The 17007-nt window shown below is 41.0% G+C and overlaps 1 protein-coding gene across 2 annotated transcripts in view; it reads left to right on the top strand.

Moving 5' to 3' along the window:
• Nucleotides 1-17007, top strand: part of fstl4 (follistatin-like 4) — a 314390-nt gene that overhangs the window by 242809 nt on the left and 54574 nt on the right. For both annotated transcript variants that reach the window (XM_037748469.1, XM_037748471.1), the window contains one exon: nt 968-1088. In XM_037748469.1, the coding sequence (XP_037604397.1) occupies nt 968-1088 (121 nt within the window). The remainder of the gene's footprint in view (nt 1-967; nt 1089-17007) is intronic.

Genomic DNA, 17007 nt, shown 5'->3' with positions numbered 1-17007 from the left:
TCTCCCTAAAACTGCTTAACATCACCTATTCAACGATGGCTCCCCTGAGGAAGACGCACCTCTAAAGTGGAAGAGAGGGCTCGTAAATGACAAACAATGGAGGAGTGAGTGGTGCGTCGTCCCAGGGGAGCATCTTTGAATTAACTCAGGTGCAGTGTGCACAAGCGTAAGCAGTAAGAGTAGACATATCTTTCAAATGGAAAGCAATCAGAAACAGCACTTACATGACAGATTACATATTTAAACCAGCCCTTTCACACAGAATGAAATTACTCTCAGAATGAGTCAGTTTCCGTGATTCGGGTGTTTACGTACATGAGGCATTTACCGACTGATGGAAATCTTAGACTAATTATTGGTGGAAGGAAAAGCCCGCTCTAAACACTACTTATAATGCTAACTGTATTCAGGCTGGCAATTTATTTCAAATCACTATTACGTCTGCCGGAAACCAAAATGATCACTTCTTGTAGCACTTGGAACTGCAAGATTTGAACGCTTTCATGAGAAGGATGTACTGTAGAGCGCCGCAAATGTCCAATTTAGGTAATATAGAATAAATCTAATATGTAAGATACTGCATATAGGGAAATGTATAGTTTCAATTACGAGGACGATTCTGTGATTCTTCATTTCTGTACTTTTAAGAGACAGACTGAGCGCAGCCAAGGCAACCCTATTAGAAGAATACTGAAATGTTAAATGTGTGTGGTATCTCTCCCTTTAAAAATGTCAGATTTACATTTATGCCGACTGTGCATAATGTGGTTCTGTCACAGCAGATAGGTTAGAATAAAAGTGATGAAGGCAAGAGAGAAACGATAAGTAAAAGCTATGATCAGGTGTGAGAACAGTGTAGCTGTGTGTGATAGTTGCCTATATCGCCTGGCTTTCCCACATGTTCTCTTTTAATGCAGCCATATGATTGAACACAGCATGTGTTTATTTGTGTGTGTGTGTGTGTTAGATCTCTATGAAGGAGCACCTGGAGGACAGCCTGCTGGAGTGCACCATGCAGGACCTGCTGCGTTACGACGACTACAACAACGATGGACACCTCAGCCTGCACGAGTTCTACACAGCTTTCCGTGAGTCTTTACTCCCCTCGTCCTTATGTCCTTCCTCTTCCTCTTTCCTGTACTGTCAGAAAACAAAGAGACCATTTTATCCTGTGAAACTATCCATCACACTTGACGCATATTTAGAGTCTGTCTTTGTGTAAAATATAAAACAGTGCACAGTGCCAATACATTTCTTTATAATTAACCAATCCTAAGTTCCGCCCCACTTAGTTACTGTCACTAGGTCGGACAAGCTTGACAAAAAGAAACGTACTTCAACATACTTTGGGACGGCACAAAGCAGAGATAAGGAATAAGTCAGACGAAATCATGCAGGTTTACTGGAAAATCAGAACGACCTGCAGTCGGAGCTCTGGCCGAAGGTGGAGAGCTTCCGACCAGGAGCAGATCTCCGCCTCGCTGCTCCGCAGGTCCTCGCTGGGAGCCAACACCACGCTGCTAGTGGCCCAAGCCGTATTGCTGGAGAACCAGAACCAGGACTGAGCGGGGAAGACTGTCAGACCTTGCTGAAGTTAAATGAGAGGTTTTCTAAAGGGACTCTGGTGCTCTGAAACACTACCGCTTTTGTCCACAGGGACCGAAGATTGTGACACCTTTGTCATGTGACTTACATAGTAATATTACCTTTGAACAAAGAAGCATATCTAAGTATAACCCAACAGGAAAGGAGAAAGTTGACCAAGGTTCTGCCGATTTGCTCAGCTGTTATTGGAGCAGAAAGGGTCAATTGTGCAAACTTAAAGCTGCCTATCTCCATTTTCTGCTAAAACTACATGCACGGTTTTCATTGTTTGGTTAATTAGTTTGTTTTTGCAATACATATTTCACCCATGTGTTTTTTTTTAACTAAAAACACACAGCTTCCTCTCACCATGGTTTAGAACCCAGTGACCTCCCATCCCATCAGCCTCTCCACAGCAGCCATCAGGATAAAAGTGTTTCAGCCACAGATAAATTGATAATTGCACAGTAGCCCATGTGCCCAGACCCAGCCATGATTACAGCATCCGGAACAGCCGTAATAGCCTCTGGGCTTTAGGCTGAGCGGCAGCTGAGAGCACAGGCAGGTTCAACCTTATTAAGACCAATAATGACTATTCCACCACTAATTTTACCGTAGCATCAGCACCAAAATTGCTGGACGCCATGGCAACCTGCTGCAGCTCCTGTTCCGAAACTTTATTTATTTTTTTCTCTTCCTCATCTCTCATCAAACTGCAGTAAAGTTACCTGGATCTGAATCCAAAAGAGTGATAAAATCCGGTAAATTTGATGAATCCAGCAGTTAGCTGTGGCAGGTGGCCATTTCTAAAACTCTACCTTCAGCTCGTGCAGGTCCATTAAGCCTCACCACTAATTTAGCCTCCTAATGACTGGTTTTAGTGGGAGCCATCCTGCTATTATTCCGTTACACTCCCATCACCTTCCAGATGGGCAGTGAGCAGACATCGCACGGTATTTATCTACCTACAGGCCGGCCTGCGGAGTTGGAGGACGTGTTTGTCAATGCATTTTATGTTTGACAAGCAGTTGAAGAAATGGGCTGGGACCAATAAAACAAGCTATTGATCAGATGATGCTCAAGGTTAACTGTTGGGCCGCAGAAAGGCAACACCAAGTGGGAGTAATTATTTTTGAGTGGCGCATCTGGTGTTCTGGATAATGTTGATGGTGTTGAATTGTGTAAGTTTGCATGCAAGTGTGTGTGTGTGTGTTTTCCTGGGATGCAGTCAGTGCTCTCCCCAGCGAGTGGTCTGGGAAGCAGAGCAGCCAGGAATCACAGGTGTGTTTAACAGGGTGGAAATTCATAATATGCTCATAAGCTTGGAAAATAGAATACTAATAATAGACCTGAATGATGTGCGAAGGGATTTTTTGCCCCGGTTGATTATCTACTGTCTGATCTCAGGCGAAATACACTTGAAATCCAAGCTTCAGTCATGTTTTGGAGACCCTATAACCCAAAACAGAGGGGTTGAAAATGTACTTGGGAATCCTTCTTTAGTTGTAATGGCTCTCCTCTGTTGATACTCTCTCTTTCTGTTCTGCAGCTTTGATGTAAGAATCAAAACCATCAGGCTGTTTCCCAAAAAGACGACTGCAGCTTCATTCTTGCTCCCACAGTCACTGAACTTGTGCTGTTAAGAAACACTGATTGTGTTGCTTTGTTGTCGTTGCTGTATTTAATGTATAAACCCTGACAAGCGCCGCTCGACAAACCTCTGTTCTGTTGCTCCCAAATCTCTCTTTTTATTTATTTTTTACCACAAATTGAATAGAGGGGAATATAATTGGAGAATACTCCAGAGATGATTGCATTCTTATTGATTTTTTTTCCCTTTTATTCTACCCTTTACAAGACCAGCACGTTGTTTTATGTACTTTTTAACTTTTCTCTACTGCCTCCTTGGCACCTCTGTTAAATAGATTCTAGTTAAACACCTATTTCTATCTCCCAAGAGTATGGATTTATAATTACAATCAAAGAATAATGGTAACTGCATGTTACTGATGTAGACTCAAAGACTACTGGCAATTACAGGGAGACGGCAACCACATTTACATGAGTGTCTCTGACATTTAGATGGTGTTCTTATCCAATCAGTACAACCATGGAATAATCTTTAATTACTAAATTATCAGTAAGTAATAGGGATGTATTGATACATGGATATGGACGATAAGATATTTAGATATATACAGATACACAGATATATTAAACATGAGAAATGTGGCACTTTATAGTGAACAACAGGGGGTCTATATTTATTCTTTTTATTGAAAAGAACAGATTGTTTTTCATTTGAATGTCTGGAAGAGCCCAGTAATAGTGGCTTTTTTTGTGAGTTGATATAAATGTATCTGATTAAGTTAAATGAACATATAGTATGATATCGTCTCATATCGATCGCAGGCCCTTAAATTGAACTGAATTGAATAGAAATCGTATCGTGGCAGACTTTGTGATATCGGCAAATATCTAATCATTGTCCAAAGAATCAATATTATATCGTATCGTAATGAAGCTGGTGATTTATATCCTAATAAGTAACCAGCAGTAGGGCTGCCACCTCTTACTGTAGTCAATTAGTCGACTAATCAGTTGTTTTGTTCTTAGTCAACTAAAATTTCTTGAGTTGATTAGTTGTTTTTTTTATGCTTTTTTCATGCTGAATGACTTATTTCTAAGAAACTTATGAGCACATCCCTAGTAAATACAAGATTAAAAGTGGTGCTTTTGTGTCATTATTTGTGGAGAAACTCAGTCTTACAGATCTGTTCAACAAAATCATGTAATTGCTAGTCAACTAAGGATTTTTTTGGTCGAGGGCATCCCTAACCAGCAGTACAGGTTAACCTCACAAAATGATGGGAAGGGATTCAGAAGATATTTCTCTAGATCTAATATATACTTTATGATAGAGAAGAGTTCTTAGAAGACATTGCAGCCGTCCAGAGGCAACAGTTATATTAATGAAAGTCAGACTGGAGTGTCTGGCTCGACTGATGGGGAATTCAAAGTCAATCACAATTTAATAGCTATTACCGCTATCAGATCAGACCTTAAGGCTACTTTGGAGTACACTGAAGAAAAAACATTTACATTTATTGATTCCAAAATGCCAAACTTGCTACAGGGGCTTTAATTCATCATAAATCTTGGAAAGGAAAAAAAAAAAGCTTGAGTATGCAACGCTACAATTTAAATTCTACTCGAGCTGTAACCAGTGATTATTGTAGTTATCAAGGAAGCTGTTTGTAGTTGTTTTTAACTTTTCTTTTGTTAGAAATTAGCAACAAATGCCCATCACAAGTTCCCACAGCATAATGCGACATCCTGAGATTGCTTCTTTTGTCCGACCAACCCAATGTTCTTCAGTTTACAGTGATTAAAAAAACCCCAGAGAGGATTATGCTCTAGCTAGCAGGTGTGAGTAATCAACCTTCTCTTGGCCATAGAGCATATTGCAGGACAGAGATAACAGCGTAATGGCTTTAAATCAGCGCTGTAGTTTTCTAATGTTGTATGCTTTCACAGGGCTCCGTTTCCTAGCATTTATTACAGTGTCAACATTGTGCAGAAGGGGACGGCTTATACATGTGCCCTTTGTATCCGAATTAGAACCACTGTAATTACACAATAATGAATGTGCAGGAAATTGCCTCGCGGACGTTGGCACTGATGCCGGGGTCGAGGTGATTCACATTAACCGTTCTGAGAAAGACAACCGTGCATAAGCGCTGAAGCTGATACGGTAGGTGAGCGAGCTCATTGAGAGATATCTGAAGCCTGCAGATATAATATATATATATACGGGCACACAAGGTCAGAGCTCCTCGGTGGATACATGTGTAGTGTATAAAGGTGCCCTGCGGTGATACGTGGACCGCGTGCATTATGGTGAGTAACCTTTTGTAAATGTGCAGTCGGAGATAATGCGCTAGACTTCATAATATTGGCTTTTACAACTTTTCTGGAGTTTGATGTGTTCATTGAGTAAACTCTGAGTCGAACATGTGTCCTTGTGGTTGGAACGTAGACGGTGCAAATACCATTATAAAGCAATACAGAGTTAAAAGAAAGGGAAGACACTGGACATAGAGCAGAGTGATTATTCAGTATTTCTCATCCTCTTTCTCTGGTATTGTATTGCAATGATATATTCATATACTTTTGCAAAATGCAGCTGTTCAAATGAAATGATTCTAAGACAAATGTAAGTACAAACTAGAAGAAGCTCTTATTGAAAGTTTCCTTTCACATATTTGAGTTTTATCTGATGTTAATGTTAACTTTAAAGGTGCTCTATATGATATCCAGAGCATTTATATTGCATCAAAGAACTTTTGGCTTTGTAAAGATATAGAGGAGTAATGTCTACCTGAGCAGAGAATGAAGTCACTCCCTCTGGGTGTGTTGCAATGGGAGCTTTTCCGTGCTTTGTTGACATTGCCGGGCCGGCCGCACGTGCCTTTTAGTGCGTGTTTTTGCGTGTGAGCGTGCCCCACTGGCTTGCTCACAGCCGCCGCTCTGCACTGCTCTCATACGGTGGTTACAGCTGATAACGCCGTCCCAACCGATGGCGCCGTCGCAGAAGCGTAGCACTAACCCTCCAGTTCTCCTTCAGGTTAACACTGTTAGCTCTGTCAGTAATGTTATCTTTGTTTTCACTGTTAGTGCTGTTAGTACCGTTAGCTGCGAGCCGAAGGCTCAGCCGTCGTCATATTGAGAGCCGTGCAGAGGCAATAGATATGCTCCCAATCTCGCATTTAGCACCTTTAATAAAGGAATGAATGAATGAATATTTTTATGTATGTGTCATACACCAAAGTGTCAGTGCAGTGCAGTAATATATTCTGTTGTAGCTGCTCAACTGTACGTTTATGGTGTGATTCTCTGCTGATACTAGTTTAATTGTATAGGGACTGTTAGTCTGTTTATAGAAGTACTCCAGGTGAATGGGGAAGAGATTTATCTGCTAGTTGTGTATCACAGGCGACTACACAAATCTGAACGCCATTACACACCCATGTTAGCATCGACACACCGCCGCAGCGTTATCAGCCATTACTCTTCAATTTAATGAAATGAATCAAGAGGCCTTAGTTGTGTTATTGTGGTCAAAAAATTCAAAGATTAATGCAGAAACTTTGGGACTGTTGGAAACCCTCCAGATCCTGCAGAGACCAGCATGAAAGCAGCAGAACAAAAACAAACAATGATGGTCATGAATTCAAACTAATGCCCCAAAACCGTTTCCCAATGTCAGCCCACTGGCTTGTTTATTTCACTAAATCTTCATGATTGACTCTGGGTCATCAAGCCAGCAAATTGGGAGAACAACAGAGGAGTGAAGGAGGAAAAACAGCAGAAGAAAGAGGAGATGTGAGAAGAAAGCAGCAGGGCAGCAGCAGGAAGACAGCAGGACGATAGTGGGATGTTTTAAAGACAGAGATGAGAAGAAAAGTGAAGGAGAATTTTTTAATCTCTCAGTTCCCTCTTTGATTGCCATCATCATGTCCTTACATTGAAAGTATTTAATTTTGAAATATTACTGAAAATGATGTCAAGGTTGCTGAATTCCTCATCCGATCGATTTATAAAGTTTGACTTAATTTATTGGATTAACGGAGATTTACTTGAGCACGTAACTATACAGTTGTAGACCTTGTTAACAGAACCATTAGTTGTTAAGGTGCTGTGCAATGAGCCAGTGGTTCTCCTTTAATTTAACTGCAAAAACACACAGCTGGTGAGCATCTAATTAGGACCGGGCCAGTTTTTCTCTTGTTCCTCCATCTTTCTCCCACATGCAGTTCTTCCCCTCCAACCTTGTTCTGTTTTCTTCATCCACTGTGAATCTATTTGTTTTCCGTGACTCCTATTAATATGGAGATGCTGGGCTGCACCGGCAAGGCCACTCAGCATGTCTGATCATGAGAGTGAAGTAGCAGAAATACTGAGCGAAGAGGAGGAGGAGGAGGAGGAGAGGGAATGAAATAATGGAAGGGGAGATAAAAGCCGGTGGTGGAAGAAGAGAGAAGAGGCTCTTCTGCCTCTCTGGAGGGGAATGGCCAGCAGGAGAAACGAGAGAAAGTGGAAACAGAGGAAAGAAAATGAGATGGTTGTAATTGTTCTGCTGGTGAGAGACATATAGCTTTAAAGGCTGGTGTCAGATAAAGGTCAACTACAGGTTTGCTGATTGAAGAGAGGGATGCGTACAGGTGTGCATGTGTGTGTTGAAGACCTTATGTACAAGCATGATTATATGCATATGTTTGTACACCTTAATGTGTAAGTAGGGCTGCTGGAATTTCCCCTGTGGTGATAATGTTTGGCTCAACAGCGCGATATGCCTTATTATTGCCTTTTTGTTTTTTTGCAAATTGTTTCATTTATCCAGATTTTAGTGCAATATAAATAAGCTTAATTGTTGCTTTTTAAATGGCAAATATGACAGTTTCAAGATTAGTTAAATTCGTGTTTATTGTAGAACACAGAAGGGTAACGAAGCGCAGCATTTATTCTGGTTGCAATGATTTGGGATATCTGCAGGTGTAAAAGTGTTGCCCCTTGTTAGGAAGTCAGACCAAGAGTACTTGCTGTAGATGAAGAGAACACTGAAGCAAAGAACATATATTACCAAGAGGTGAAGGTCAGCAGCAGAGCTACGCTTCCGCAATTTTGTAATAGTAAAACGTCCGGCTAAAAAGTGCCATACAAAAATAAAACAAAATTATTTACATTATATTGTCATATTCTATCGAAATGGCCTTTGTTGAACAATAAAATATAAATATAATAAGCGTTTTCAGTCCAAAATCGTCACTTTGCTTCTATACTCTTTGGCTGAAGCACATAGGGAGAGAGGACAGACCTACCAGTTCATATGTATCAATTTCTCCTCCATTGTTGTTGTCATTAAGCACCTGTAGCCGACATGTAGGATGTGACAGTTGGTCTTTGTGATATTTGCCCCGCCTCCATTGTGATTGGACGGCTGGCAAAAAGTTGTACATAAAATGTTGAACATTTTTCAACTTTCAGCGACCAGAAAAAAACACCAAACATGCAGCTCTCAGCGCAGAATAGACGCTCATCACCTCGTCACGCTGCTGGTGTTTGTAGCAAAGTGTAAATACGCAGCGTTCGCACTGCAAAGAATTAAAAAAAGAAAACATCTGAACAGTGATTTTGGCGGTTGCTTGTCATCCTCTGCGGTTGGCTTGTAAATAGCGCGGTATATTACAATAGCCCTATGTGTGAGTGTGTGTATCTCCCTGGTGGTGTTTGTATTTGTACATGGTGCGCATGTGTGTATGTGCATGTGTTACTACTGTATGTTGCTCTTTAACAAACCACATGTCAAATTTGTGTCTTTAAAACAAGAATTTGTATCTTCCTTGGTCTTTTCAAGCCGACCTAGAGTCGGTGGCGGGCAGTGCACCACCACGGAACAAAACAGAAAGCGGCACAATAATCACTTCATGTTGATTATCTTGATTTCATGATCGTTGGGAGCCAAAATTGTAATGGAAATTGAAATTATAGATAATAATAGATGATATTGTCATCATAAAACTGTATTAACCTCAAGTGGGGATGCCTCTGGAACATAGATACCTTAGGTATATAAATAACATAGGTACCTGAACACTACATCTCAGAGACACCCACATAAAAGCATCCATCTATCTTTACATATACAGTATGATAGATGGACATATGGGTCAGTGCATCAGTGGGGTATTCAGAGTTGCTATGGCAGAGGGGAACTTTTTCTATTTTAGTTTTCCATTTTTGAGTAGTCATTGTGTTGTGGTATCAACCCTGTCCCCTAGAAATGATATAGTACTAATTTGTTTTGCCATTAACATTGTGGGAAAAAACATAATTGGTGCCTCAATTATGTTCACAGGCAGTGCAACGTTTTAATACCGCATAGCAGTTGTACGGAGGTGGGCAAATAATACCGGAGTTCACATCCTGAATCCCTCGAGTGGTTAAGTTGTTGCAAATTAGTTGCATATAAACATCATTTGTAGGAGACGGGGGTTGTCATTTCAGCACCACACTCGCACAAAAAACTGAAATCACATTTGAAATATTTAATTTGAATCGTATAGCAGCGCAGGTTACGTATAATGCAGCTTGTGCAGCGGGATAAAGTGTTATTCCCGCTGGGCTCTGTTTCCATTTTACACCTTGTATGTATCCAACGAATCTCTAAGAGCGTCCCGATGCCTCCGCAGCGAGATAATATCTGTGTGTTGCTGCCTGGCAGGCTCCCGTCAAGGTTTGATCTTTCATGTTTCTCAAGTTTGCCCTTAATCTGCACAAATGATCTTGCTGAGATCAGAAATCACTTTTACAGGGGGGGCCTGTCGTTCTCTGACAGCCAAGTGGGTGAGAGACCTCCAGCGAAGCTCTCAACAACAAAGTGACTTTGAACTGGAGGTCTTGGAGGTTCCCTCTGCACCCACACAATAACGTCCCCTCCGCCGTCTCCTCTCTATTGTTTCCTGTCCACGTTCTCTCTATCACATCCTCGTCTTTTCTCCGTTTATCTTCTTTCCGTTTTCGCTTGTCTTCTGCACTTATCTCTCTTTACTGTTCATTTTCCTTTCCTTTCCTTCCCTCCCTGCCCACTGTCCCCTAGCTAGTGGCTGATGCCTCATTACCGCTCAATGGACCTTACAGCTAATTGCCGGTGTGTGTATATGGGGCTTTCTGGCACCTTCCGAGTGTCGTCTCTGTTCCTGGGTAATTACCCAGTGTCAGGTAGCGGCAGTAACAGGTAAGGGACTGTTGGAGGCTATGGTCGCACTTTCCCATGCTGCACTGAGAGAGAGAGATTTACCCACTGTAAAAGTGTATCTGATAAGGTGTATCGCTGTTTGTTGTTTAATTAAGAGATCCATGTTTCATGTGATCTACAGTTATTTTGCCTCTGGAATTGGGATAGTTCATTACGGTTGTAATGAAACAGCATATTAACACAATCTTTCATCTTTAACTGGATTTCCTGGGGATATTTTGATGACAAACATAAAGCAAACTGTAATCCAGCGGTATATCAGTTAGGCAGTGTTTAGTTGGTTGAGTCAGAGGGGCGGCATTATTGTTTTCAAAGAAGTAAAAAGTGAAGTTTCTTTTGCCCTGCATGTTTCTTATTGCAACTCACAGTGACGATTTCTTGTTCAATCAAAAAAAAAAAAATCACCACTGTTACAAATATTACAAGTAGGGCTGTCAAAGTTAACGCAATAATAACACGTTAATGCAAATTTGTTCGATCTTTAAGAGGTTGTAGTGGGCTCAGTTTTAAAGCTAGAGTGAAGATGGTGGCATCAAAAATAGAAATGGAACTAAGGAATCCAAAGCTACCAACCATGTCATACTAGCTTGTCGGGAAGGAGGTTAAATAACGCTCCAAACTTACTCTAAATTTTGGCGAGGAAAAACTGGCATGGCCATTTTCAAAGGGGTCCCTTGACCTTTGACCTCAAGATATGTGGATGAAAATGGGTTCTATGGGTACCCACGACTCTCCCCTTTACAGACATGCCCACTTTATGATAATCACATGCAGTTTGGGGCAAGTCATAGTCAAGTCAGCACACTGACACACTGATAGATGTTGTTGCCTGTTGGGCTGCAGTTTGCCATGTTATGATTTCAGCATATTTTTATGCTAAATGCAGTACCTGTGAGGGTTTCTGGACAATATTTGTCATTGTTTTGTGTTGTAATTTGATTTCCAATAATAAATAAATACATACATTTACATAAAGCAAGCATATCTGCCCACTCCCATGTTGATAAGAGTATTAAATACTTGACAAATCCTAATTATAACACATTTATTAAAGTGAGATACAGTTATATGCCATTTGTTGAAAGCAGCAAATAAAACCGTTTCCATCCACTAGATATTGTTTGAATTAATTTTACAGTATATCACAGTTACAGTTACAGTTTATTGATAGCAATATAAAGTGCCACATGTACACATTTATATGCTGATGTAATGGATTATTTCTTATAATTGGACAAATGTATTATAACATAACCGCTGCAGCTTCATCTCTCAGCTTTCATCATTTATTTTTAGCCGCTTCCTGTTAAATATATGTTGCCAGTTCTGCATAATTACCTCACACAAACAGACACTCATTCACTCACTTACTGTTAGTACTCATGCATTTCACACAGAGTCACGCACACATAATCACATATCACCATACAGTGGTCATCAGGCAGTCCGTTCTAAATAGTGAGAGATGCCCAGTGAGTCGTCATGGCAACTGTGGCTGTCTGTTTAATGTCCGAATCATTTGTTTAGTACAACACTTAGCTGATGCAGCTAATTCCCTGGAGTCTCCTCCGGGAGAGGACGTACAGAACAGTGATAATAAAGAAGAGTACAGTAAGCCGTATGAACCCTGTGCATAACCAACAATTACGAATGTGATTTGTGTGGTGTGAGATAAAGACTATATTGCCCCGGAGTTTAAACACTGCAGTCGGGTGGAAATATCTGGCACATATGAGGGGGAAACATATAAGGAGAGGAGAGCAAAGGAAAAGCAAACATGAAAGTACAAGAGGACACTTGGACGGTGTCTGTTGAGGCCCTTGATGAAGAAAGAAGCAATGATTTACGGTCTGCATCCAAATGAGAAAAACAATGAGTGCTCCTCAAAAGATATCTAGAGACAGTCGGGCATCAATTTATTTTATGATATTGCAAATACACTTAATCTGCGCAGCATCAGATGCACTGTGAAGCACTCTTCAGTAAACCCTCATCTGAGACATCTATTCTTTGTGAACATCTGCCAGACTAGACGTATATACTGTTTGTGCAACGGTGTGATAGAAAAACAAAGTATAGTACGTCTGGGTGAAGTCACACAAACCACAGAAGAAAGTAACGTAACTTATAAAAGAAAACCCCACTGGTCTTGAACAGCAGCCTCCTGGTTGAAAGTCCTGTGTTTGTTGGACCCATCCACCTCTCCCTCCCATCTGCCATAAGAGGTCTTTTATTTAGCTTTTTATTCTACATCACTAGCTCTGAGCGGAGCATATTTACACAGTCAGTACAGTCTACCTTGCGGACAAATGACTGGTTGTTCAGGCTTTCATTTGTGTTCCACAGCAGAAAAAAAAACTAACTTTAACTGACTAAAACTTAAAAAATAAAGTAAATTGTTTTGGTGTCAGTCCAACAAAACCAAATAAAATTCAAGATGTTATATTCTGAGGACGGGGGGCAATGATCAACTGGTAAAACTGGGTCTGTTCCTCTTACTGCACTATTACGTTTGCTCTCTCCACCTAAAACAACAGCTCAAATTCAGACATGTTCTCTGTGGGATATTGAAACTAATTTTAGGAAACACACTGAATTAATAAATGAAGTAGATGAGGCAAGTTGAAGGAAAGTCAGTGCACCCAAAATCCAAATTACTACAGCAAAAAAGGATTTAACATCACAGATGGATGATGTATAAAACTGTAACAGTTGCAGGCAAATTTCCCCTTTTAAAAAGTAAGTTCATTAAATAAGAAGTTCAGTTGAGGTTACCATTGTACTGCTTTGCGCTATAAGGTAAAATAATCTGCCGCGAGCAGATTGCAGCCACAGATTGGGTCTTAATGTGTCCCATAATTCATCCTTTAACCAGTCACCAACAGGATATTTGAATATTTCAAGTATATATTGACAAAACTTCCCAGAACTCTTTCATTTAGTTGTGAAGGCTTAATCTAAATCAAGCACCTAAATTGGGACAATCTCAGCAGGACGTCTTTGTTGAGGAAGAACAAAGAGAGGAGTTAGACAAATGCCTGCCTTGGGTTTGTTAAACACGGTGCAATAAAGTAGAAATTGTAATTCACTCGTCTCTGCTTCTCATATTAGCTGAGGAATCTGGGCCTTCTTAGTGCGGATCATGTTATAATGGGGGGGAAATGTCACAGTACATCTGGATCATATAAGGCTCATTAAGAAGACATGATTTCTCATTGGTGACACACTCACTGTTCTAGCAGATATCTAATATCTCTCATAATTACACATGCTGAATAATCCCATCCAACACTTGCCCCCCCACCCCTGCTTCTTCATTTCCCTCATCTACATGTCTCTACCCTTCTTTCATTTCCACCACTTTAATTTCATCTTTACGTCTCTAATTAGCCATAGAGATGTAAATCCATGCTTTGCAGGGACTCCAGGGGCTTTTGCTTTGACCTATTACCCTTTTCGACATTTCTTTTCTGGTCCCCCCCATCTCTTTGCGGCTTTCTTGTTTCTATTTTTCCCCCTTTCTCTTTCCTTTGCAACCGGCGGGTCCCGAGGGCGGCAAGTGTGTTCCAACGCGCCATAATTCACAAGCAGCAGCCCCCAGGCTGTTAGTGGCGCAGCATGTGGTCTGCTTTTATCTCTCTCCTCTAACTCCCTCTCTGGCGAGGAAATAATTCATTATCATGCCTCCATTGATTTGCTCTTTCTCTTGCCTCTTTGGAACAATCCCCCCTTTTCTCCCTCTTTTTTTTTTTTATTGCAATTTCAAACAAGTGTGCGTCCATATGGATGTGGGTTTGCTTCTCCGTTTGTGTGTGCTTGAATGGGAGTGGTGCTCATCCTCCTTTTTCCTCCTCTCATCTCCTCAGCGAAATCCCCTCCAGCATCCACCTTCATCAGCTTTGAAAATGTTCTCTCAGAACAAAGGAGATAAACACAGCAGAAAAAGGGAAAGGAAAAGTAAAAAAAGGCTTTTCGTGCAAAGAAAGAAAAAAAAAGAATATAGCAGCAGATTCGTAGGACAAAAAAAACAACCCAACAAGGTTAGAGTACAACCACATAATCTGTTACAGCTGGATAACCCTAGCTTTTGGGTACTCTGCTTTTGCAACACTTCTGTGTGAGAAAGTAAGATATATATCCCATAGATGCACTCAGAGGGGGTGTTGTTTTCTTCGGGCAAACATCTGTCCTGTGTAAATCATCAGCGAGTTGGTCCAGATGGCTTGGTTATAGTGATAAGGTTATGTTTTAATAAGAGCTGTTTTCTCACGGTGGAAGTGAACAGAGGCCAACGCTGACGTCACTAAGCTGAACTCGGCAAACAAGACAACAAACACTCCGATCTTATAAAGGGATGAAAGAGAGTGGAACTGGATAAAGGAGAGGAAGAATGAGAGTAAATGCGAGTAGATGTGATGGCTCCCAGCTGAAATGCTTATTTCACAAACAGCTAAACATCCAAAACCCAAACAAACACCTTAGGGGCTGTTCATTTTAGTTCCTCCATACTCAAAAGGATGAAACTGTGTTTTGATCAGAGTAGGGACTACAAAACGCGGAGGAGTTGCATAAAGACGCTAATGTTAACCTGGTGCTGCTGCCTGTTTACATGTGTTTACCAGGGAGGATGGGGAGAATGGGATTTGGGAGAGAGATGGAGAGGATTTAGAAGAGCAGGTGATCAGGGATGTTACGAAAACCGGTACCAAAAGAGAAGCTATTTCTGTTTAATTTGTCTCTATAGATGTAGTCTCATTACTTCTGTTTTTATCTCACATTTAGCCTTGTCAAACAGTAACCTCTCTTTCTCTCTGAAGAAAAAAAAACAAACATAATTTCTCTAAATTGTACCTTAACAAATCAGATTTAAAATACAGCATCTGCACCAGTCTGAACCTACGAGTCCATTGAGCTCTTTAACCTTGGATCAGGGACTATGAGGAAGAGGAGGGGGGGTGGAGCAAGAAGAGAGGAGAAAACAAGAGTAGGTACTCCACAGTTGCATGTGTGGTTTTGGGCCGCAGTAAAGATTGTGGTTGGAAGATGTATAAGAGATGACAAGGACACAGGAAGGTAGAAGTGAGGATGAAGAGAGGAGTGGGTCCGGCCGAAACACAAAAGTCGGTACTGGGAGGGAAGAGGAAGGATGAAGGGCAGATGGGTAGGACGCGGAAGATCACATACATTCCTTTTCACAGTCTTTGCACACATTCAGGGCAACAGTAACGCGGTGAAGAAAGTGAATGAGTCATACTCCCTCTCGACTCCCTGAATAAGAAGTGTCAGGTTGCACTTCAGTAACACTTAAGAGACACAGTACAAGAGTTTGGCAGCAGCATCGGGCTGTTTGCAGTTGTGAATTTGTGTAATTTAGTACATTTTGCACTCCCAACAAGCAAGCAGGCCTCCTCAGTCATGTTTATCTTGATCACCAAGGGTCCAGATGCAATAAAGGAAGCCAATAATTTATATACGCATCTGTGGCGCACTGCAGGTATCCAAAACATGGCATTTGTAGGGAGATAAATCCACAAAAAACAGCTGTGCAGCATGACAGGACAGGACAAACAACACCAAACCCCCAAAAAACTGTAGGAAAGATTTACAGATAACATTTCTCACTGATACATATCTTGTTGAGTTGAAGGTAGTTTAATGGAAAACCAAACGAAATGAAACCTGACAGATTTTTTTGTAGTTTTAGAGAGAAGTTTCGATTAATTTTCTCGCAGTTACCATACAATAAGCCTGAGCCTTCTTGATCTTTTACAATTACATCACACCCTTTAGAAGCACCCACACCTGCAGCCAGTATCATTTAACAGCTTTCAAAGAATTTCCAAAGCCAGAGTTTTTTGTTCAGCAGACCTTGAAAGTGCAGCTTTGACAGCTTCAGAAAGCTGGAACAGTCAAACATTTTGAAGTGTGTACGAAAGAGAGAGAGGGTGATGATAGAGGAGCAGGTAATCCCAAATCTCTAAAGTCTTTATTCTCCGGGGTGCGGTCTGATTCTGCGGCTCAGCTCGATGCTGCACGCTCCCAGCAGAGTGTTAGTGTTACTCAATATCTCCTGTAGCAACAAGCTCCTATTCAGCACAGCCTTCTAAAACAACAAGCGCTGAGCTGGCTTCAGGGTTAAAGCTCAGAGGCTTTTTTGTACCAAGATGATGCAGTGTCTTTTTTTTTTCCAGGCTAAATCCCAGTTACAAGCTACAGGCAGGTGGAACACCTTGATGTGATGTTGTACTTTCACATCAGAAATCCCAAAAAGAAATTCAGAAGCTTTTGAGTTTGATGCTCCGGTGTCACGAACCAACATATCCTCATACAAGGGTTCATATGATAGGTAAAATTATTCCTCATTTTTCATGCGCTTTCCTACCAATGTCCAGCAACACGTGACGTACGTGTCAATTTTCACTCGTTACATGCATACAGTCTTTTCAAAATAAACTTCCGTCTTCACAGGAAACAACTTGGTTAGGTTTAGGCGACAAAACGACTTAGTTAGGTTTAGGAAAAGATCGTTTTTTAGGTTCAAATAACTCCGCAAGTGGTAAGAGGCGGCTGTGGCTCAAGGGTTAGAGCGGGTCGTCCTTTAATAA

The sequence above is a fragment of the Sebastes umbrosus genome, chromosome 17 (genome assembly GCF_015220745.1).
Source record: "Sebastes umbrosus isolate fSebUmb1 chromosome 17, fSebUmb1.pri, whole genome shotgun sequence".
NCBI classification, from domain to species: Eukaryota; Metazoa; Chordata; class Actinopteri; order Perciformes; family Sebastidae; genus Sebastes; species Sebastes umbrosus.
This window is presented reverse-complemented; position numbering and strand designations above follow the sequence as displayed.